At 41.5% G+C, this 23784-nt stretch overlaps 1 protein-coding gene across 1 annotated transcript in view; it reads right to left on the bottom strand.

Annotated features, from left to right (window-relative positions):
* The window catches only part of nfixa (nuclear factor I/Xa), a 111028-nt gene extending 91863 nt beyond the window's left edge, over window positions 1-19165 (bottom strand). The window contains 2 exon segments of the mRNA XM_067579574.1: window positions 10976-11059; window positions 18186-19165. Coding sequence (XP_067435675.1) covers window positions 10976-11059; window positions 18186-18188 — 87 coding nt within the window. The 5' untranslated portion in view covers window positions 18189-19165.
* Between the last annotated feature and the right edge of the window lie 4619 nt (window positions 19166-23784).

The raw sequence follows: 23784 nt of genomic DNA on the forward strand, positions 1-23784 counted from the left end.
ATTTGACAAAGCAAAACAGTCATCAGATGGCAATGTTGTACTGTGAAATTGCACAAATAAATTCCTTTGACATAGACAACAAAAACTCTAATGTGCATGGATGACAGACATTTCATTGGAGACTACTTCCAAAATGAGACTTGGAAGAGTCAGCAAGAGCAGCCCAATCTGTTTTGAATCAGACGCTCGCCTGTCAGGATGATCAATCTGACTGTTTTCTTGATTTACTTACCGAGTACGTGACATGCATATGTTAATGAAACTTGTGCGTTTCTCATATCAGTCTTGTCCATATTCTCCCGCCTGGATTAAGAAGGCAGACATACTGTTCACACACAAGGCATAGAAATGCTTTCACAGAGCTGATTTGGCGTAGATCATGCGCACCGAGGTTCCCCCTATTCTTTTAATTGGGCCCTTGATGCTCGACATAGGGTGTACTTCCTCTAATTAGCTATATCTATAGCGTATGGGAGGGTGTATGAATGCATGCATGTGTAAAATCCTCTTTTGAGCAACTCCAAACTAACTAAGAGCTTTAATTTCACGCTAGGCTGCATTGTCCCATTCAGTGGGGTTACCCCCACAAAAAAGCCTCTGAGAAAATCAAAAAGAACGAAAAACACACCAATGAGCGACGGAGGAGGGGGATGGAGAAAGACACAGAGAGAGAGAGGGAGAGACAAACAACAACAACAACAACTGAAGCTCATCCTAGAACAATGCAGATCTCTCACTAACCGTTACTTCGCTTTTAAAGAGAGCTAATTGAGGAGGTGGAGGGGGTGGAGGAAGAGGAGGAGGATGAAGGGGAAGGGCAGCTGTGAGGAGAGTGCAGTTCACCGTCTCTCGCAACCTCTCATCCCTCGGCTCCTTACGGGTTCCTCACATTTCCACTGTGTGATCATTCTAATCAGTTGCTGGCAAACCTAAGTCTTCTCACTTTAAATGACTGTAAACTGTTAGTTGTTGCACCTTCAACTCTCAATTCTGAGAAAAAATAATAACAGTCTTGCAGAGGGAGAAAACGCAATTATCAGTCAATCACACATATTATGTACCTAATTTTTTCCTTCTGACAAGAATAAAATATCGGGTAGTGAGCTTTGCAACAACAAAAGCTCTACGGGATAATTGAGTCTAGTTAGTGTTGGAGTACTTTCTACTTTCATGACAAAAGCTGGCTGAGGCTAAACTCAGGGAGACGTTCCCAGAATCAGCACACTGGAGTGATTTTGACTCTGCTGCTCCTGTCTGTCTATCTGTCTATAACATATGTGAGTGTTCTGTTTGATTTCAGATGAGTGTGTGTGTGTGTGTGTACGCGTACATGTGCGTAACTATATCACAGACCAACATAAGACCGCTATAGGGGCCGCCTGCTTCCACTGGCCACAGATCAGCCTAAACCTAATCCACACTAGGAGGCAGAGGACAGGGGGGGGGGGGGGCTATATTCACACAAACACACATATATCTGCACACACAAGGACACACACACACACACATGCCCATCCATCCAGGGGACAGCCACCTATTACCCTGTTGTGCCAACTGCCTCAGTTAAGCATGATAAATCCATTTACTATGGGCGGTCAGGAAGACTGCACAGATAAGGGATGAGCAGAGTACCACAGTGGTGGATTTAACCCACCTCCAAGACAGATTCACCCACATTTACACACTTATACACACACACGCACGCACACGCGCGCAGAGGAGGACTGGCTGCAAGCTGCCTCGGGATTTAGCTTGGGGCCTTACAGGCTTTTCCCATCACAAATTTTTAAAACGCTCCAAACAAAAAACTAAGATTTTATGGATTTACACACATTTTACTTTTGACAAATGTGTGATTTCAAATATTTGAACTAGAGATGAACTTGATTTAAGCAATTTTTAAAAACCTCAAGAGTCAACAAATCCCTCACACACAAATCAAGTGCTGTTTTTCTTCCCATGTAATCAAAATTTATTCATAAACTGCTTTACTGACATGGACATGTTGTGCCATTTCCCACTCCCCTGCGCTCCTTCCTCCGTCCCATCCCTCCGTCCCTGCCTACCAGCTTTCGCTCTGGGCCAAGCAGTGTAAGGTGGACCTGGTCTGTTTCCAACAGAAAGGATGAATAAGTAAAAAGAACACAATGTACCCCTGGGTTCTGCCTGCAACCCACTGCCTGCCTGGCGTCCTGGCACAGTTGGCAGGCCACTTTTACCCAGCCTACCGTCCACTACAGCAAACCTATTCTCCACTGCCTGTGCTGTGCCTACCAAACAGCTCAGTGTGAGCAGGATTAGTGTGTGCGTGTGTGTGTGTGAGTGTGTGTGTGTGCATGTGTGTGTGTGTGTGTGTGGTGCAAAGTGACGCCAGTAAGGCTTGGTATGTTACCAGATAATGCAGGCCCACCTCGGCTTACACCAGCACAGCGGCCGTCACCGTCCGGTCCCAATGAAACCAGAACCGAGGGCTGACGCAGGAGAGTCATCGGCCCAAAACGGGGAAGAAGTAAGAAACACACACATACTGTATGCATGCACACAAACACACAAACACACATGAACAGCTAGGGACTGCCAGGTGAATGTCTTAAATGTCTGACTTTTAATGAACTGATAATGGTGACTTAAGTGACTTCTATGTGAAAACAGGAAGACAAAATGAAATAAAACTGGGCTAAAAGAGAGATGAAAAGATTCATTTAGAAGAGGACAATGTAGGCAAACTGCTTGCGTGGGCTCCACACATATTGCAACACAGACTTTCTGCTTCTCCATATGCACTGATTCACAAACACTCTTTTGTTGAGATGATAGGTGCCTTCATCTCCAACACCAAAGATACTAACTACAAAATCTCAACTTTTTTTCCGGTTGCTATGGCTGTATGGCATGGCTACAGTATGTATAGCTTTCACTGCATGCTTTCAAGCACTTTGCCAGTCTGCACGGCTGAATGAATTTCAAGGACTTATTTGATCTCCAAAATCTAAAAAAAAAAAAAAAAAAAAAGAAAAAAAAAAAACACACACACTTTAGAACTGCAAATAATTGGACATGAAGCGTTCACAAGCGAGAATCGAACGACCAAATAAAAGTTTTTGCGTGTGAACTGTGCGGGTAATAGTTAAACAATCTCCCGCACAGTGTCAGGCATCTCATCAGTTTGCAGCAAAGCCTCAGAAGTTGGCAGAGTTTGTGAGGCGCGCTGTAGTATACAGTACGCACAGCCCACATCTCGTTTGGATAAGCGGGACTTAACTGGAGTCTGAAATAATTGATTTCAAAAAACGCAGCACACAAAAGTTTTAATTAACGACGCCTCCGCGACCTTCATACGACATTAAAACTTTATGCTAATGCATTTCCGTCACAGGGATGTGAAACAATGACACGTAGCCCGTAAAAAAAAAAAAAAACTCCCGGTACTGTTTGGCAAATTGCGTGTGCACACTTTTGGCTGATCTGGTCCGTTACCTGCCAGGCCATTCCAGCAAAGCTTTTATCAGCATTAATAATACATTGTAGACTGTTTACACCAGTTATGCATGTTTTTTTGTGTGTGTGTGTGATTTGTGAATTATTTACACAACTTAGATCGAAGAACAAATCTTAATGTAGTCACAGGAGGACAACAGCAGACAGTACATGTCAGTAGCTTATAATTCATCCATGTGTGCATGGATGTGGATACACACACACACACACACACACACACACACACACACACACACACACACACACAAAGAAACAGCAAACTATCCGTACGCAGCATCAAACCACAGATCATTAAAACAGGCGATTAAAGCGAAATTCAAGTGAAGTTTAAATTACAGGTGTGAACAGAGAAGTGTCAATTCTGCCCGCCAACAGGATGCACGGACGTTTTTCTGGTTTATTTCTGATTGGTGTTAAAATCCTCCAAATACAAACACAGGTTCTCAAGGAGATATGGGAGAATGCAAACACATCCGCACCGCTTGATATCTCTCAGCAGGGCCAGGAGTCGTAATAACAGCAGCCTAAGCAGATCAATATGTATCGCATACGGGCTGCACGCGTCCATGCGGCGCTCGTGTGAGAGGATCTACTGCCAATTAATTTTAATTAATGGAAAGAAAGAGGAAACTCGATGCGGACCTCTGCCTCATACCACCAGGCTTGGAAAATTATCTGTGCTAAATATGCAGTAGGGCTGTTGGACTTATTTTACGGATCAAATAGACTATTGATTAGAAAATGTCTGCCTCACTGTTCAAAACTCACAGACGCCACAAAGGTCAAGAGATAATAAAAGGATAGAAACGTTTTAACTGCTGTAATTAATTCTGACGCAGGCTGGTTTAAAAAAAAAAAAAAAAAAAACCCAACAAACTTTGGTACAGTAATAAAAAAATATGATGTATGATGTGACGAAACATACATTTTGCTGTCAGCAGTGCTGTCCTCTTTGTTTGTGACGACTCAGAGAAAACAGTGAAGTCTGGTTAGAAGGCCTGAAATAACACCGAGAAGGAATCCACATGTTTTCCACGGAGCTCGTCAAACGACAGACTGTTCTGTTTAAGGAAAGGAATGATTACAATTCCTCTGCTTTATCCCATATGGCATACAACTCTTATACGACCTCAAATAGATTTAGTAAAAAAAAACCTATATATTATACCGACTTATAGTAACGCAAAACAGTGTTGCTGACCAAAAAGGAGAAGAGGGCGGCAGGCCGTGACCTCCCTGCATCACTGAAACATTTTACGCACAGGCCGAAATGAAAAAGAAGTGACTTTATAGTGCAAAAAAACAGTTCACGGTGTAAATGAGTGCATGAAACTATAGTGCACAACCTTAATAACTACATTTCAAGGCTGAATTATGTGATATTGCAACACAGTCGGGATACTGGAAGCTCTCGGCCTCAGACAAATAAATCCACACTTCCTACTGACAAAAACTGAAGACAATCAGCTCATATTCAACACGATTATTAAAGAGAGGCTGGATGGTGAAATATTGACACATAAAAATGACTTTTACTCAGATGTTTATATATATTTCTATATAGGCCGAACAGCAGAGGGGAGAGAACCGGAGCTGCGGCGGCCTGAAGCTGCAGCTCGGCGCGTCTGCAGCTCTCATTTGTTAACTCTGCAGTGACTGTTCTCAATATCTGCATCTGTCAACTATATCCTGATTTTAAAACTTATTTATTTATTAACAGCCGTTGCCAAATCGCGGCGCTGCAAAGAAAAACAAAAAAGGGTCATTTATAGCTTGACCTTTGCTGTTATGAGCTGTTATATGATCTTGTTTAAATCAGAGATAAAACTAATTATACTATGACACATGCTATAATCATCCCATGAAGTAAATATACAAACTGTGATCAAAACAAACCGAGAAAGAAATAAGAGGCCTTTATCTCACCTGTGTCAGAGCGGCTTAAAGGTCAACCTGGATCATTTTTATTGTATAAGAATTAAACGTTTGTTTGTGACGTGGATTTTTACAAGAACATAAATACTAAATAATATGTAAGGCTGTTTTCAGTCACTGAGCTGATAAAGAAGATCAGTCTGACACGTTTCTGTAAAGTGTCAGAGGTGCGTGATAAGGCCCGCAACCCACATAGGTCCAAACTGAAACTGTATTTGTCCAGTAACGCAGAAAAAAAGTGATCTGAATACTTACAGTTATTATTTTAGGATTATCATAAGACTAGTAAAACAAAAAAATAACACTGATTAACCTGAACACAACTTCTAAATGAACTATTACCTCAAACGGCCTTTGAAATTACGCACAAGATAAAGCGAGATTTTTTAGTATTAACCCCTCCAAAGCTCTATTTGACCTTCTCTTTAATGTAAAGACGGTGTGATAAAGCTGAATGATAACATTCAGGTCTATATGACATCTCTACTGCTTTTAAAGGTCAACTAATTTCTGATTAATCAAACTGCAGCATGCAGCTCAGTCTCTACACACACACACACACACACACACACACACACACACACACACACTCACACACACACACATACACTCACACACACACATACACACACACACCCTCCCCTCTGTCGCCTTCATGATACATTAAAAAAAACTTAGTTTTAATTGAAAACGAAGCTGCTGAAATTGAATGAAGTAAACGAGGAACAGTTCTGAATGTGTCCACAGTGACCCCACGAGCCCCCAACACAGACCGCGGGTGAAGACCCGGCAGAGCTCGCGAACAGCCGCGGGTCACAAACCTTCCTATAAAAAATAAACTGTCCCACAACTCAGCAACCGTATAGGAACTCTCTCCGTACTTTATTATATTTGTCGATAAAACCGATGAAAGCCTCGGGCTGATTGTAATTAGTTGCCAACTGACAGGACACCGAGCCCTTCTTCCCCTTTCTCCAGCCTCGGTTTTATATAAAATAGATTTGGGAGAAGCGCCATTTTCTCTCCAAACCATGCGCAATGAGACGCACAAGAAAGCCCGTTGGAGGAGTGCCATTAAAAAGAAAGGGGGAGAGACAGAGCGCGAGAGAGGGAGAGAGAGAGGGAGGTTAAACACTATCGGGGAAAAGAGAGCAGAGCTGGAAAAAAGGTCCTTAAAACGCAACAAATGACAAGCAGCAGCACGACAGACAGCACAACACTGTGACCACATATAAACCGGAGGCGCACTACGCCGGGAAAAAAAAAAGCAAACGAAGAGGAGCATGAAATACGGCGATTTTTTTCATACCTGTGTCAAGCAGTAAGGGGAGTACATGGTTGTGTCTAGAGATGAAAATTGGAGTTGTTGATAATAAAGTTGGATGGAGGTTCGCTGCGGTGCCGCATTGCAAAGCCGCTGTGGCTCAGTCCAGGCTGTAACCCCGCCTCACTCGCAGTGAAAGCTCCGCACTAACTTTAGGGGAAAGTTTTTGCTGCTCTCTCTCCCTCCCTCCCTCTTTCTCTCTAGCTCTCTCCCTCTCTCTCCCGCCCCGCTCTCTCAGATCGACACGAACAAAACCGTAGATTTGAAATTATCACCGACTTTAAAAAAAAAAAAAAAAAATAGATATTGTTTATAAAAAAAAAAAAAAAAAAGAATCAGTGCTTCGCTAAAACCTCAGAGAGAGATCGCGGCACATACAGTATTCCTGCAGCCCTGCAGGGGCTTATAGTGCGCCTGTGGTGCTCAGTGGTGAGTTCAGTCACCTCATCGTGTTTTACGATATTTGAAAAATAATCCTATACGGAACATCTGTAATATTCCTATAATATTACCATCTGCACTCGCAGCCCCGCGAGGCGCCTCCGTCTGAAATTCACTATTAAAATGACATTTTCGTGAAGGAACAGTTGCTCTGTTCTTCCCGTCACGAAAAGCATCAAGTCATAATGTTGCGTTTTTACTGAATTTCAACTTATTATAAATTGCCATAAACAAATCTATCTATCTATCTATCTATCTATCTATCTATCTATCTATCTATCTACAGGCAACAATATAACATAACAATAAGCTTAAGTTGAATTTTAAAAAAGAGTTACTTTACATTTGTGCCTCACAATAGTGTCTCAATAGTGTGTTAATGTTGACTTTCATCCTCTGGTGCTAGAACATGTTATTTTTATTTTATCTCCTGTGGAATCAATTTAATGAGCATATTTAGGATGTTGATAGAATCTTTCTTATGCTATTTTTTGACAGTATTTTAAGATGAAATCAATCTTTAGAAGCTTTAATGATGAGTTCAGAACAAACTGATGATTTCAAGAGGCAGAATTTCCTCAAAATGATGCTTATTCAACTTTCATATCCCTTGCTCTTATTGAAAATGCAGAAGCGGACCCAACTGTGACTAAAACAGAAACAGAGGCTTGAAATTTACATCTCAGATTTTGCTGTGATATTTTGTCAGCCTTTCAGTTGGAGGGTGACATAAAGCTCTCCGCACACACAAACCAACTCAAGTGTCTTAAGTGGAGGGGGCCCCATGTCCTTAACTTGAACATTTCTTACTGTAAATTAAACGTGTGCTGTTGATGCAGCTGAAACATCAGCTCAAACGTGGACCGAAATTTGTGTTGAATTAATTTTACAGTGTGTCACAGCTGGATTTGAGGCCCGATCCTGCCAGCATCGCTTTGGCTAAAGACGCTGTGCAGTTTGGGGTCGAGGAGCTCCTCATTCGAGAGTTACAACCAACACCACAATATATTTACACCAGAAAATGCACTCAAATATTCTCACTATTTCTAGGGACCTCCCGGCATGCCGAACAAGGCTACTGAACAAGTCCAAAGTTATTACAGCAAGTTGCAAATCTCCAGTCTGAACGATTGTAATTTATTCTCCTTTTTAATCAAGTCCAAGTCATATTCTAGTGTGCTGTATATGTACACCAAGACAAAAGATACCTGAACTTGGACAAAGTGGTCTAAACCAGTTTCATTGTGTCTCCTATTGTATGGAAGCGATACACTCTGTTTCTAATCAGGCTTGGCTCTATCCTCACCCGCTCCCTGCTCCTCAGCCTAATCAAACTCATATATGCAGGCAGAGTGCCTGCAATTATACATAAGCCCCTGCCTTGTGCATGTGTGTGAGCGAGAGTGCGTGCACAAGCATTGTGAGAGTGTTTAGAAGTGTGTGAATACAATTCTGTATGTGCATATGTCTGAGAGTGTGTGAGTCTTGCAAAACGTGTGTGTGTGTGTGTATGTGTGTGTGAATGTGTACATGTATGTGTGTGTGTGTGTGTGTATGTGTGTGTGCAAGGGTGCGGTTTTGGGGGTTGAAGTCACCCCAGTGCTTGAATGCCAAGTTTTTCAGGGGGATATGAAGCTGTGCAGCTTTACGAGACCTCAGCCTATGTAGGATACTTAGACACTCACACCACAGACACACATGCATACAATGTACAGTATATAGACACATACTAACACATATATGAACACAGTCACAAGCGTCTTAAGAGATACACCGTCTTCAACAGCTAGAAAAAGAAATAATTTGCTTAAAAAAAAGAAATAAAAAGTGCAAGAAAGTGAAGGATACTGAGGTGTAGTCTATTTCTTTCCCATACTCTCTCCTCTTTCCAAACCACACCCCACCACGGCACAGGCCCAAACCCCAAAGCCTTTGTGTGCTCCCTCGCTTTCCCTTCTCTCTTTCCCTTTTTCTTTTTCTCAGTGGTTGTTTCTAGCAACCTTTTTCTCTTTTTCTATCTTATAATCTCTTGCTGTTCTCTCTCTCTCTCTCTCTCTCTCTCTCGGCTGTCTTCATCTCACACACACACACACACACACACACACACGCTGTCCCCTTTTCGTCTTTCTGACTTTACTGGCTGTCTTTGTCTCTGGCTGCAGTCTGGGCCGAGACGTCCATCTCAGTATTCAACACAGGCGCTTGGCTGTAACAAACAAACTATAGCAACCGCAGGAGTTACAAAACACAGAAGCCCAGGTTTTCTTTCCAAACTCTCTTTCTGCCTGTGATCAAGCAGTCCTGTCTGACCGTCACTTATGAAAGCCCCTCATAGGTGCACAGTGTTCTAGCAGTTCCCGAGCCTACCATCAAAAAGCACATGAGAAAAACATATGGTGTGTCTAAAGTTAGTGTGTCGTGGTCTCCCACTGACACACGGCACAACCCATATACTCGCAGTTTACCACTGCCTGTGGCTATGCCATTAAATATTGAAAGTGATGTAGCATACTGATACTGCCATTAGCATGCTAAATATGTGAGACAGGTGGTTGAGGCTCCCATTTCAAAAAGCGGGAAATATGTGAATGGAAAATGTGTGTAACTGTAGCGTTTATACGCCGTACAGTGTAAATATTGTTTGAGTAAGCTGTTTATGTGTGCTCTGGGAGGGTGCACGCCAATCAAATGCATACAGGCATATGCAGTTGGAGAGAAATGGCTGACTGGCCGTTATGGCTAACAAGCATATCATACACAGTGTGGATCCCAGAGACTCTATGGATCTGTTTGCAATCTGAGTGTGTGAGTAGAGCAATGTGTTACGCCTGCTGCTTTTTATGTATTGACTGTATGCAATGGCTGCTCATACGTTTTACTCCGACTGGTTTGGATTACTGACTTTCTACCGTGTTTGTATTCGACAGGAAGAAAATGTATAGATTTATTTTTCTAGTCTGATGTCATCATTCTTCAATTTAAGCGGTAAATGCAACATGTCAGATTGCAGCACGCAGGCAAAAGGAAGTGTTTTCCGGGCAGTATAACCAGATATCTGTAACCTCAACCTGAAAGAAATCTATTGTTTTTTTTTTGTTTATTTTATTTTTTTACAATCATATGACAATGACCACATGCAGTACATGTTAAACACAGAAAGTGTCCTGCAGAAAAATCTAATGTCTTCAGTTTTGTAACGTTTTGCATCTTAGTTTGTTTCAACTGGCAGCAGATTTTGTTCTCCAGATGAAGAAAACGTGTCCAGAAACTACTGCTAAGCATAAGTAATATTTTTTATATTTTTTGACATTATGAGGAAATACTGTGTTTTTGTAGGGCACTGTTGCCACACGTCAGCACAGTCAATGAATGATTTCTGGATGTCAGTGATGATGACATGCAGGAGGAAAGGGATAAATAGGCATGCTAGGAAACACTCAACACTTAAAAAATATGGATATATTTCCTGGACACATTAACCCCAGAACCTCTGATTCAGGATCTGAAGACTGAAGATAATATAATGGTGAACATCCCCGCATTGAAGTCTGACCACGTAAAAATGATTCTGCAACATGCACTGATGAGTCTTTTGTACTCTGAATGCCCTCTCTCTCTCTCAACTGCTGTAAATCTTTATAAAGGAAGAAAGAGATTATTCTTAATGGACTGAGCTTGTTTGTGTGTCCAGGAAATAAATGTTGGAACATCAACATCACAGGAACAGATGTAGAGAGCTTAAGATGTGTGTGTGTGTGTGTGTGTGTGTGTTTATACCCTGTATGTATCAGACACGAGGAAACATTCAGGCATCCCTGGGCCTCTAGGAGGATCGTCGTTCACCAGGTAGGCGTCAGTAGCCTAAAAAAAAAAACAAAGAAAGGGTTATTTACAGAGGCAAAAAATAGGATTTGTTCAATGTAGTTGCACAGTTATTTTGTTATATTATTAGCAGCCCTCAAAGAAAGTGGATCACAACCTTTTTTGGCACTGAGGCATCAGAAATTCTAGTGTTCACCAGTTTTACTGGATGCTTGAACCTGTTATTTTGTATGAGGCTCCAGTAAGAACAATAAACTTAGAATACATTTACTTTGAGGGGCATATAGAGTATAGCAAAACATTCTGAATATTCATTTTCTTTCAGTATTCACCTGATTTTTTTGGGGTAATGTTCTACGCTGTGCCAGTACTAAGAAATAAATGCAGCTAAAAATGCCATAAAATTTTAAGAATTCATTAAAATTCAGAAGGATATTTGCGGCCAGTTGTGACCTGAAATCACCCCACTTACACACTTATTTTCTATGCTTCCCCTTTGTGATAAACCATTACTAAAATAATCTTGTACAATATGGGACAGTCTTATAACCCCCACTGGTCTCGTTTCTCCATAGAAAGCACTTCGCCTACTAACATCTCTTCCACTATACATCCCCAGCCAGACTGTCTGTAAGTACCAGAGTGTATGCATGCATGTGTGTGTAAGTGTTCATTCAGGGAGCTTCATTTGTATTCTAAGTCAAGCAGGCAGGCAGGCAGGGTTCTGGCAGGGCCCGGAGCTGTGAAATGGGCTCTCCTTGCAGTTCTGCCGTTGATTGGATCAACCTATCCCACTCTACTTACCCGAAGGGAGCCCAAATCCCACAGCCGCTGTGCTGTTCTGTGAAATCCTATTTCATTTCACAACTTTAACGGATAAAAAAGCGTGCACACACTCTTGTGCCAGCCCGAGACCCCATGCCACATTTGTTTAGCGAAACAGGAGCAGAAAGAAAACAGTGTATCTGGTGTGTGGGAACGTTTAAATGCATGCACATATATAGTGTCACCCTCTTGAAAATAATATAATCACCTGCACATATATACATTTTTTTCTACGCCCATGTACTCTCTGCCTCGCACACAGCAACACACACAAGCACAGGCACACACCGACGCACACGTGCATGCCACTTACGCAGACACACAGACACAAACCCCATAATAAGAGCCAGACGTTGGCAGACCACACAGCCCTGAGTTGTGGTGAAAACAAAGGCTATTCATATCCTTCGCAATGAGAGGTCTGTACAGCTAACTCTCTTTCTCCCTCTCTCCCCCGTCTCTCCCCTCGGCTTTTTATTACAGATAATCTGCACTCGCAAACCTTCCATTTTTCTGCAATTGTGCGATTTCTAATCATCTTTATTAGTCCATAAACATGTTTTTTTTATTTTTAGTCTCTTTTTATTGCTGAGGCCTCCAGCTCCTTAAGGGGGCAACACAGTGCCCATTGTTGAGTCTCAAGAAGAGGATGAAGCCAGGAACGGAGTGAGAGAGGCCTGCTGATAAGGCAGCAAAGCATTATGGGAAAGGGGTAGCAGAGTTCTATAGATGCACACACACACATACACACACACACATATACACACAAGACAAAATGCAAACACTCAGAGTCTGCCAGGCCACATGTGTGTGATAACGAGACGATGCGTCTGATTGGCCGCCGGTCAGAATGATGGCCCGGATCCACAGCACCTGTGTGGGGCTCCACACCAGTACGAGCCTGCCGACTGTACCAGCAAGCAGACAACAATGCATCAGGTGTGCTGGAGCCTCTGTGATTGGTTGTGTTTGGCCAGAAACAGGGTCAGGTGCACTAGCAAGCCTCGTCTGATTGGTTGAGCCGGACCCAAAAAAGCTGCGGGTGGGAAAGAGCTGTTTTCATTGGCTGCCATTGCCTCATTCTGCTGGTGAATGGGGTGTCTGGGTGGATGGCAGTGGGACAACTGGTTCGACTGGGAGCGAGTGAGGGAACATTCTGAGTATTTGAGAATACCTTATACACATAAATCCCTTCATAAACACTAAATCTCAGTCCGATAGACCCGATATTACCCATCTTTTCACTTCACCTAAGTGTCTCAAAACACATAAAAAATCAAATCAAAAGATGATTTGCTCTCATTTCATATTAACCAACCAAGAAAGAGGAATTTAAATGCCCACTTTATGTCGTCAGCCAAAGAAACAGGTGTTGATGAACCTCAATCCCATTGTGAAACAGTGAATAACATGAAGCTAATGAATAGGCTAAGCTCTGTACCTGCCACTGGGGAGGCCAGAACATACTGACTCCCTTTGTAGTAAACCCCAAAAAAACTCCAGGCCCCCAAACACTCTCTCCTGCAGCAGTGTATGAATTATATATTGTACTATATATATAGAACATATGCCCAGCCCATATGGCCAGCCCTGAGCGAAAAAATCTCAAAGCCCTCCTTAATTAACATTTTAGAGGGAAGATTCGGAGGCGGGAGATTGAGTCAGTGACCTATTTGGAGTCCATCATCGCCCAATGCAAATGTGTTAATTGAGACAGATTTTCCCACTCCGCAAATATGCAGAGGATGCGATGGAGGATTTTTTTTTTTTTTGTCTCAGCCATCTGATCTAAGGTAGGGGTATAGGATCTGTTTTAAACTGTTTCCTGCTGCCTCCGCTGACAAAAGAAGACACTTCTCTTTCACTTTCTCCCTTGCTATCTCACACAGTCCTTCCTTGGCTCACTCTCTATCTGTCTCTCTCTCTCTCTCTCTCTCTCTGGGTGTATGTGTTGACGACCATATGGCCAAATTCTTTGGAGGTGAGATCTCCAAAAACCTGCTCACACACTTGTGCACACACACACTCACACATGTACTCACACACACACACACACACACACACACACTCACCTCCACAGAGCTTTGTGTATGAAAGGCCCTGATGGTGGAATTTGTTCTCAGATGGCTCCATTTTAAAGCACATGAATGGCAACATATCAATGATCCTCCTCTCTATCTTTCTGTCTCTCTGCATCTCACATTTGCAGCTACACACACACACACACACACACACACACACACACACACATTTACACGCTATTCATCACTTGCACACACAAAAAAACTTACACTGCTCACACACCTGGTGCAGCCCTCTCCTCCTTTCCAGAAACCATTTATTCTGGCTGCTGCACAAGCACTATCAGCGCTGTCAGTCCATCTTTAAAAACCATAATTATTATCACCACCATTGTGTCTTAAACGCGTTTTTATAATCATGATTTGGTGGCTGAGAATAACACTGCCAAGTTTAAGGCACAGGATAAAAATGGAGGGGGGGGGGGATGGGGATGGGGAGAGAGAAAGAGAAGAGAGTCCAGCCAACCTGCATGAGATGGCAACCACTTCAAAGACGCCGGGCCGCACTGGCGATCTGTTCCACGGTGTGTGAGGGGTGTATGAAAGGCAGAAATGGCCGCCGTGTGAGTCCCTGCCAAAGCTACCTCGGGGAGAAATGTTGGAAAAATATGATTTTTCACACAGCCATCTCAGGGGGGGGTGAGGGGGAAAAACAGGGAGAATAAGAAAGAAGATGAGAAACCGAGGGGCTGCATTAAAAAAAGAAGGATAGATGGATGGCTGAGCAGAGTGGGGCTAATTATTTCACTCCACTTGTGGGTCCTGAAGGTTTTGTTGGGTCAGAAGTACAGCCAAGATGCAGTGCTGAAGATTGCATTTGGCTTAATTGTGCAGTTGTGTTTTACACAATAGTAAACGGTGGGAATCTGGATAAATCATGAGGCATACAGCGAGAACAGTTTCCGTTAAGGAGGCCTGACTGCAGGAGGCAAGAGTATAAAATAATTTCACATGACTTAAGCAAAAAGCATTGACTTATGTTGGAAACTCAACCGTGTGTTTATGTGTGCGTGCGTGTGTGTAGTGAAAATCGAAAGTGCTTAAATGCAAATGGGTGAGGTGAAACTACTGAATGCCTGACTAATAGATGGATAGATGTTGAACTACAGCAGCCCTAACAATAGCTCTAAAAACAAAAAAATACATCCCTTCACCAAAACTGTTACCGTGAAACAAGTTTGAACAGAACACACATTGTGACACACCCCAAGATTCACTCAGCTTGGCGCCTCGCCTGTCAACTAGTGATCTTGCTCGACAGGCTAGGCTATGGACTGTGGCCTTTAGATAATACTATGCCAATTGTAACACTGAACTTTCTAGGCTGCAACATTTTGCTGCCACATCGCTCGCACCATCCACTATAGGTAACCCAACGCCACTGGCACTCCTTTTTCTCCATGGATCCTTGTATATAAGCTTTTTTTAATGGCCTAACCACACTCAGTTAAGGCCTAGCCACACCGGCTAAGTGCGTTTAACAATGAGGTTTGAGCTGGTACAATCAGCCCTTTGTGTCACACAAGGACTGATCCATGGGGAGATTTTCTTGTGGTTATGGTTCTAATACAGCAGAGTTTACCACAAAGACCAGGAAGCATAGAGTTTCATTTCAAAACACACACACACACACATACACACACTCAGTACGACTCAATAAGACAGCGTGCTGAGCTCATTTCAAATGTCTCGCCCACTTTCAACTTCACCAAAATGACACTCTAAAAATGTATTTAATAATACAGGAAGGTTCACGCCTACCTCCCAGCTTGGCACCAATAACAGTCTTGGCTTTGATTTGACTGACAGGTTCAGTGTTTGGCAGGTTTTCTCAACAACAACCGCAATGCAACCAACTGTGAAATTATAGACCCACAATCAAAACTAAATGAGGATTGTAATATCACTGCCAATTATGAACCATTGTCTAATGGTGCGTTTACCTTAAGAAATATAGACAGATAATTGGACAGCAGACATCACAAATTACAACGTGGCCTGCAATTTAACATTTTGAGCCGCTCGAGGCCTTTCTGCGTTGGTGTGCAGGTATGACAGGGTGTCACAGCAGCTGTAGCCAACAAACATTTTTGGCAGGTGACCCCATAGTATAGTTATGTAACACTGGTATTGATAAAAAAAAAACAAATTAAAATATGCATTCACTTCTTGAGAGTGTGCACACAATGTGTCATGTTGGGCACAGGAATCAAATTGCTCCTGTAAAGCTGGTTGGTGACAATAAATGTCATAGATGCTCAGTGTAATAATGCTGAATAAAAGAGATGACACTGAACATCTCTTCCTCTCTGAATTGGAGATAATGTCTTCTGGATAATGCTTCAGAGCACCTCTGGCAGACAAAAAGACATAGAAAGGATCCTTTACACCATTTGTAATCAATACAATGATTAACCAGCACAAAAATATTCATGTATGCTGCGAGAATTCAAACACATACAGTAAATTGTTTTGCACATATTTTGCTGTATTATTGATGATTTGTGATTTGTGTTGTGTTTATTATTTTTTTTATTGTGTATTTATTGTCTTTATTGGTGAGAAAAAGACATTTCCATTTCCAAATGACATCCAGACAGTGTTTCAGTCTATATAAAGTATTATATTTTATTTCTATGGGCCAACATGTTTAATATATGAAGTCCAGCTGTATGTAAAGACTTACATTATTATTTCAAAAGAAATATCTCATATGTTTCAGTATTTCTGGATGTATTGTTTGCCTCTGTGTTTTATTTCTGTGTTACTAGAGAAATATTTTATTAGGTCTCTTTGGATGAAACCAAACATTCAACAAATCCACTCTGTGAGCTGTTTAACACACGAAATGCAGACACATCATGAACACATTCCTCTGTAATCTCCTGAGTTCATCATAATAAAAGATCAATAATGTAGCTCACAATTTTAGTAAATAATGCAGAAGCTTGAACTTGAAGGATGATCGAGATCATTTAAGGTTGATGTTTCCATGTAAAAAACAATAAAAGAAGCTGTTTTTCTGTATTCAAATCTAAAACATTTGAAAGTAGACGACATTAAAATATATTATTTATGTCTCATATTGCTGCAGGATTTAGAGAGATAAATTATCATCCTCTTGATTTTCGGGTAGATTTTACATATTAGGTGCTTTTTATTCATGCTGCTTTCTCTATAAGCACTCTCAGCACTTGTTCTGGGAGCACAAACACGGTCTGTGTCACCTCACCTCCCCACCCCCTTGTAGTCGCTATAAAGTGTCATCAACTACGCAAATGAAGTGCCCATTGATAAAAAAAAACAGCAGCCGCCTCAGACAGAAAAGACACAGTCCGGGTGCAAGGTGGAGGACGGCGCAGCAGCCCTGCGCCACGCTGACTTAAAGGATGCTTTCATATCATGATAATAATGATGATAATAATAAATACCGCCCACACACTCTGTCCCTATATGCTGGCCTTTCAGATCTCCTCTCCAGCAACCATCAGACTGCGCTTGCATGTGTGTGTTTTATTCTGTTTGATCTGAGCAGCGCAGGAGCATCAGCCCCCACTTTGTATGTCTGCAGGGCCACTCAAACGCCTCTGCAAACACATCAGCCTGCACGTTGTTAACTCATCAGTAAGGCTCATTTCACGCAAAGTAGCAAAGTGATCATTTTGATATATTGCAGATATAAATGTTGCAGTGTTATTAGGTCTTTGTTTACGGTTTCGGGATAACAAAGAAATGCAGTTCACGAAATATGCAATGCATCTTAACATTTGGAAAATATGAAAAAATATAAAGCTGCATTGCAAATGTATTGTTAGTGTGCAATAAATGTAGGACAATCAGCATATTTGTAGTTTTTTCCAAATCAAATCAAAGTGAGTTTTGTCGCTTTTTAACTATCAAATTTGGCAGGTAAGGTGATTACTTTTACACTTCACACACACACACACACACACACATATTCTCTCTCTCTCTCTCTCTCTCTCTCTCTCTCACACACACACACACATACACACACACACACGCACACAGGTGTGTTGCGCATCATCATCATCATCATCTGTGGCCTCACACACACTCCTGCCTGCATCCAACAAAGTGTTGATCTTCTTACAAAGACACGAAAAAGGCTAAAAGGCTAAAAGGCTAAAAGGCAACCGCAGGGATGCAGTTCAACACACGCAATGTTTAGTTTAGTCCCAGTCCAATACTTCACCCTATAGACCCAACAGAGGGGAACTATTGAGTTACACAGCACGTACCATTATAGCGCGGGGAGATCTGCCAACCCTCTCAATGCCCCATTTTCCTTTAAAAGTTCAGCTTCCAAAAAAGTGAGAGAGGGAGTGAGGGCTGAGAGAGGAAGACTTGGTCTCTTCGCTGTTGCCGGAAGCAAAAAAAAGGACCTTTAAACAAGTCAGCCTTAGGCCCAGATAGAAAAAAACACGCTCTTTCAAAAGTGGGTCCACTCTGCAAGAGATAGGAGGAAAAGAGGACAGCAGCGCCGAGCCCTCCGTTTACCGCTGTTTGGCCTCAGATGAGCCCATGTCCAGCAGCCAGAAGTCAGGGAGACGTCTGCGTCAAAGTCCCGAGGTGCGTCCTTCAGCCGCCAAACTTGTCCAGCAGATTGGGAGACGCTTAAAAACTCCCGCGAAATAATATCAATAACACGATTTTTAAAAAATTAATGGACGGGAGAGGTGATGCAAAGTAAGTTTTGTTTATATTATTTTTTTTTCCGTGTGTAGCCTTCGCAGTCTGGCAGCTTCTGTCTCCAAAACGTGTCCAAAAGCGGCTGTCTCCTGCGCCGCGCGTCCGATCTGTTTTACCCTCGTATCTCTCTCTCTCTCTCTCTCTCTCTCTCTCTCTCGCTCTCTCTCTCTCTCTCTCTCCTCTCGCTTGTTCTACACACACATACAGACGCACAAACACACACACACACACACACACACACGGTTACACACAAACGGGGGGACACCCCTGGTCCCTCGCCGCCTCCTCCTCAAAGCTGACGAGATGAAAGAGCAGCTCGCGTTGTGCTTCTTCAGATCGCTGTAGCCTCGCCGACAGCAGAATGCCTGCACAGCGACACGTAGTCGGTCCGGGTTTCAGCGGGGCTCTGGACGGCTCGGTGCGTAAAATGGAAGCTCTTCATGCGCTCCGGTAGCGACGACAGATACCCTACACTTCCCTCCCCAAAAATATCAGCCACTAAATAGCTCACCTCACCAGCGTGCGCTCTGTTCACACACACACACACACACACACACGCACACACAAGAAAATAATAGACGGGGAATTAGGGCAGTTGTTTACAGTGAAGGTGGGGGCCGGTGCTTCAGCCGGCAGCGAGCGTCGAACTGGTGAATTATTAGGTGAATTATTAATAAAGCGAGCGGTGTGCAGTCTGTCGCGGAGAGAGCGGAGCGGCCAGGGGAGCAGCTGGGGCTTTAGGAGCATTAGGAGGACCAGGGGCTAAATCACGGACGGCGGGGATTAGAGGCTGCACTGGCTCCTACCTACCGCCTGCATGTATTGTAGGTTTGAGAGCGGCACTGTGTGAGCACGGCTGGGTCCGAGCCGAGCTGCTCCCGAGTTTGATTTAGGTAGTTTTTAAATGTCAAAACCTGGAGCCGAGCTCGAGCAACAAAAAGGTCATGAGTTTCATTTAAAGGAGTCACTTAGAACAAGTAATCTCTCAGTTTCCATGCAGCTGATCGAAGTGACCAAAATATCTACAAACATTTAGTAGATGTGAGCAGCTTCAGATGGTTTTTGAAGGACTTTCCATATGTTTGGATTGTTAGGATTATGACAAACGCACCAGGTTGATTATTCTGTTCATATTGTAAATCATAATCGTGGCAGTTGTGATGGCAGCGATGGCATTTTGTAAGCTTTAACTTTAAAAACACCTCACTAACACAGATTTACTGTCGTCCCAACAGAATGACGCAGTGAAGCAACAGGATTAAATGTGACTGAGATTTTATAGAGCGCAGAGATAATGTAAGCCATAAAAGATCTGACATTGGGGAAATAACTCCAGAACACAAAAGGCTTTATTCAGTAAAGAAAGTGCTTTTAGTTCGGGGGGACTCAACAGCAGCCAGGACCAACGGATCCGTCCAAGACACCAGAGAGACAAGAGTAAAACACATGTGGACATGCTCACTGATTATTTCAGGAAAAAAAGGCCAAAGAGAAGTTCAGGACGTCAGAGGAGTTTCAGATTGAACTAAGTGATCTGTAAATGTGCTGCTGTGACGTTCAGAGAGTTTATTCATTTTAATATTTTAAAAACTGGATCCAATGTTGGCCAGAAGGGCACCACGTGGCCTTCATCAAAATAAACAGGAAAACATGAGATCTTTAAAACTTGGTGTGGATATAAAACTTGTCAAATTAAAAGAACTAAAAAGCAGTTTTTTAAAATCTTTTCTTGTCTTGTTATTCACTGATTTGAGTGGAAATTAAAGCTGCTCTCAGAAAAACAGGTTTTTTTCAAATTTCAGGCTTTGCTAAAGAAAATAATCAACCCCCAGTTTTAATAATAAATCTTTTTATTGTTAGTAGATGTGAATATATTCCTGCTGATTCTTATTGTCTGGATCAAGCAGCTCTGAGTCTCTCTCTGTTCTCAGTCGTGCGTGTGTCGTTATCCGTCCTGTTTGAAATCAGACGTCTGATGACAAATTCCTCCAACATGACGGCTTATCAATAATTAAAAGTTGACCTCCCCACACATTTGGCCACATCAATAATTCATCTGTAATTGAATTTGCGGTTTAAGTGTTTGTTTCAGCCTAATTTGGATTATTCTTTGTAAGTCGACAGTGGTTTCTGTGGTGGCTGACGTGGTGGGTTTTTTCTGGCGTTGTTGAATCTTTTGAGGTAACGGAGGCCGCGATGAATCATTTCACTCAACAGCACACAGACATCATTCATCGTTTTTGTTGGACTCGTTGTTTTAATGTTATTTAACATTTAGATAAACACAAACTTCCTGCATGAAAATCATTCTGCTGTTTAGACTGATGACTGAAGTCAACAAGTCACCTCGACTCATTAACACTCATTGGTCAGTTTTGGCGGTAAACTCAGAGATTTTATTCTCAGATTTCGATCATCAAAATTCGTATTTTCAAATTTTTATCAATCAATCATTTTCATTATCGTGGGAAAAATGTGAAAAAAGGCCATATATGCATGTGCACGATTGTCTATTTTTGTGACATTTTGCAAAAAAAAAAAAAAAAAAAAAAAATTAAAAATGTGATTTTTGCTTTTCATTCTTAAAAATATTGATATAATTATTTTCAAGACGAAAAATTGGAAGAATTTCTGTGTAAATGAAATCATAAACAGGTCGCTGTAGAGACAGTTCACGGTGTCTGCAGGTTATTACAGTCATGAAAAGGCCTGAACATGGATTCAAATCAATATCAATAAACAAAAAATAACAACAGCATCATCATCAAAAACACCGATAATAACAACAACAACAGCAACAACAACAATAATAATAATAACAACAACAACAATAATAATAACAATAATAACAATAATATTACTAATAACAATAATAATAATAATGATGATGCGATGAAATGCCGCCTAATTCATAATTCTACACGGTGTGATGATGTATTGGTTGAATGACGTATCAGCCTCGAGCGGCTGTATCATTTTCTCATGATATTTATATGTATATATATATTTGACCTTCTTAAATATTTGCTTTGTGATTTTTGATGGGATTATTAACTCTGCTGTCTTTTTCCAGATGCTGATGACTGGGAAGCTCGTTCATGCCCGGCGGCCTGTTTGGAGTTGATTGGAAAAACACCAAAGTGTGCCTCTAAACCCAAATAATCCCACGACACGATTTTTTTCCTCTAAACTCTTAATTAATCTACAAAGAACATGTTGTGCAGTTCGACCTCACTGTTCGCTCAGCACGACTATCAGTGGTGTGAGAGTTGCAGCAGGCCCCGGCAGAGCTCTTTCATTTCTTTACGAGCTTCAGGTAAAAAACAGTCTTTCTAAAAGAAAAATGAAAATAAAATCGAGCAAAATCCGCAGCTGTGTTTGCAGCGTGTTAATAGATGAGCAGCAGGAAGGTGTTTCATTTGACCAACATTAAGGTGAAATGCGAAACTTTTTCAAGAAAACTTATTTTTTTTATGAATTTTCCATCATATTAAATCTAAAAGCTGCACGAATGAAGAATTGTTGTTCAGTGTTTTATTGGCGCGTTGACCTGCAGAAGACATCACTGGTGAAATTGTTCTGAAATTTAAACACACGCAATTATTAAAAAACGCACTTTTATCAGGTTGAGTTCATTAATAAGTTCAATTCATCACAAGAAATAATCTCATTCAAAACAGAATTACAGCTGAACTAAAGGTGTTTGACCAGTAAAATAACAATTTAACACACAATCAAACATCATCTGTCTGTACGTGTCTCGTGCAGCTGCAACAGTCATTAAAGTTTGGACCAAAAACTTGATCAAACAGGTTTCAACTGTAAAAACTGTAAAAACTGTAAAAACTGGACGAACTTTCGCAAAAAAAAGAAAAGAATAAATAGAAAAAGAATCCAGTTAGTTTATTGGAAATCTGCACACTGAATCATTAATGTCAAATTGAGGACAAACACTTGCATTTGTCTATTAATGTGTCTCAGATAATAATTTATACTGCATCGTCCTGATGCTAATGCACCATATGCTTAGCAGTTGACCTCGTTTCAATTAGGCAACAATTCTCATGTTTTTCTTAAAAATGATTGTGGATGAAAATAATGAGGTCTGCTGGTCTAATTTTTACTTGATCTCCCCAAAAAACATCACAACCAACTGTATGTTGTGTTTTGTGGCGACAGAGAACACAATAATAATAATGATAATAATAATAAAAAAACTCCCAATTATTTTGTCATAAGCTTTTGATTCATATCATTAAAGCAAAATAAAAAAGGAGTCACTGGAAAGTTGATATGTTTTATTCCTTTTGGAAGAAAATATAAAATGTTAAACTAAAAACAAAAACTCCAAAATACCATATTGATATGTTCCAAAAGCAGAAAAACAAAGTGTAGGAAACGTGTTGGCCTGTATTGGCTCTAATCATGTAAGGCAACCTATAAGCGTCAATTAGGCTGAGCTTTGGGTTAATGAAAGCCCTGAGCAGCGAGTCTCACCGCAGCCCCCTAAACCAGCCATTACCCCAGACCACAATGGCTCTGATACCACGCTGTTTTAAGACCCAGCATTATGTGGGCAATAAGTTCCCTAAACCTCACTGTGAGAAGAGAAGGGCACGTTGTGGGATCAGGCAGGCAAAGTTCAGACAACATGGAGGGACTTTTTCTAAGTCCTAAACGCTTGTCTGTAAAACCCCAAAATGAATCAGAGGAGAAGTTTTTTTTTTTTCCTCCTCCTGAAAATTACAAAGCTGGAAAATAACTCCAGACCATGATTGACTTGTTGAGACTAATTATCAGAGAAGAGGCAGTGCTTTCTGGATGGTATTAAGGTAAAGTGCAGCAGATAAAATATTCACTTATCAAAGAAAGATTTGGCATCGACAGCTTGTTTATGAGTTTAGAGGAACAGAGGAACAAGGTACAGGCCTGAAAAAAAAGAGTTTGTAAGATTGCAGAGTTAACAATCAACAGGTACATATTTAATCAATATTGAATATTATGATGTATAATAAAGATAACAATATAAGGTCGTTTTTAGCTTGCTGCAGGGAACAATCTGGCTTCTCAGCAACTCAGAAATCAATCAAACTGATCGGTTAAGCCCCTGAATATGGAGTAAGAATCAACACAAAATTGAAAGGTTGT

Source organism: Thunnus thynnus, chromosome 3 (assembly GCF_963924715.1).
Source record: "Thunnus thynnus chromosome 3, fThuThy2.1, whole genome shotgun sequence".
Lineage (NCBI taxonomy): Eukaryota > Metazoa > Chordata > Actinopteri > Scombriformes > Scombridae > Thunnus > Thunnus thynnus.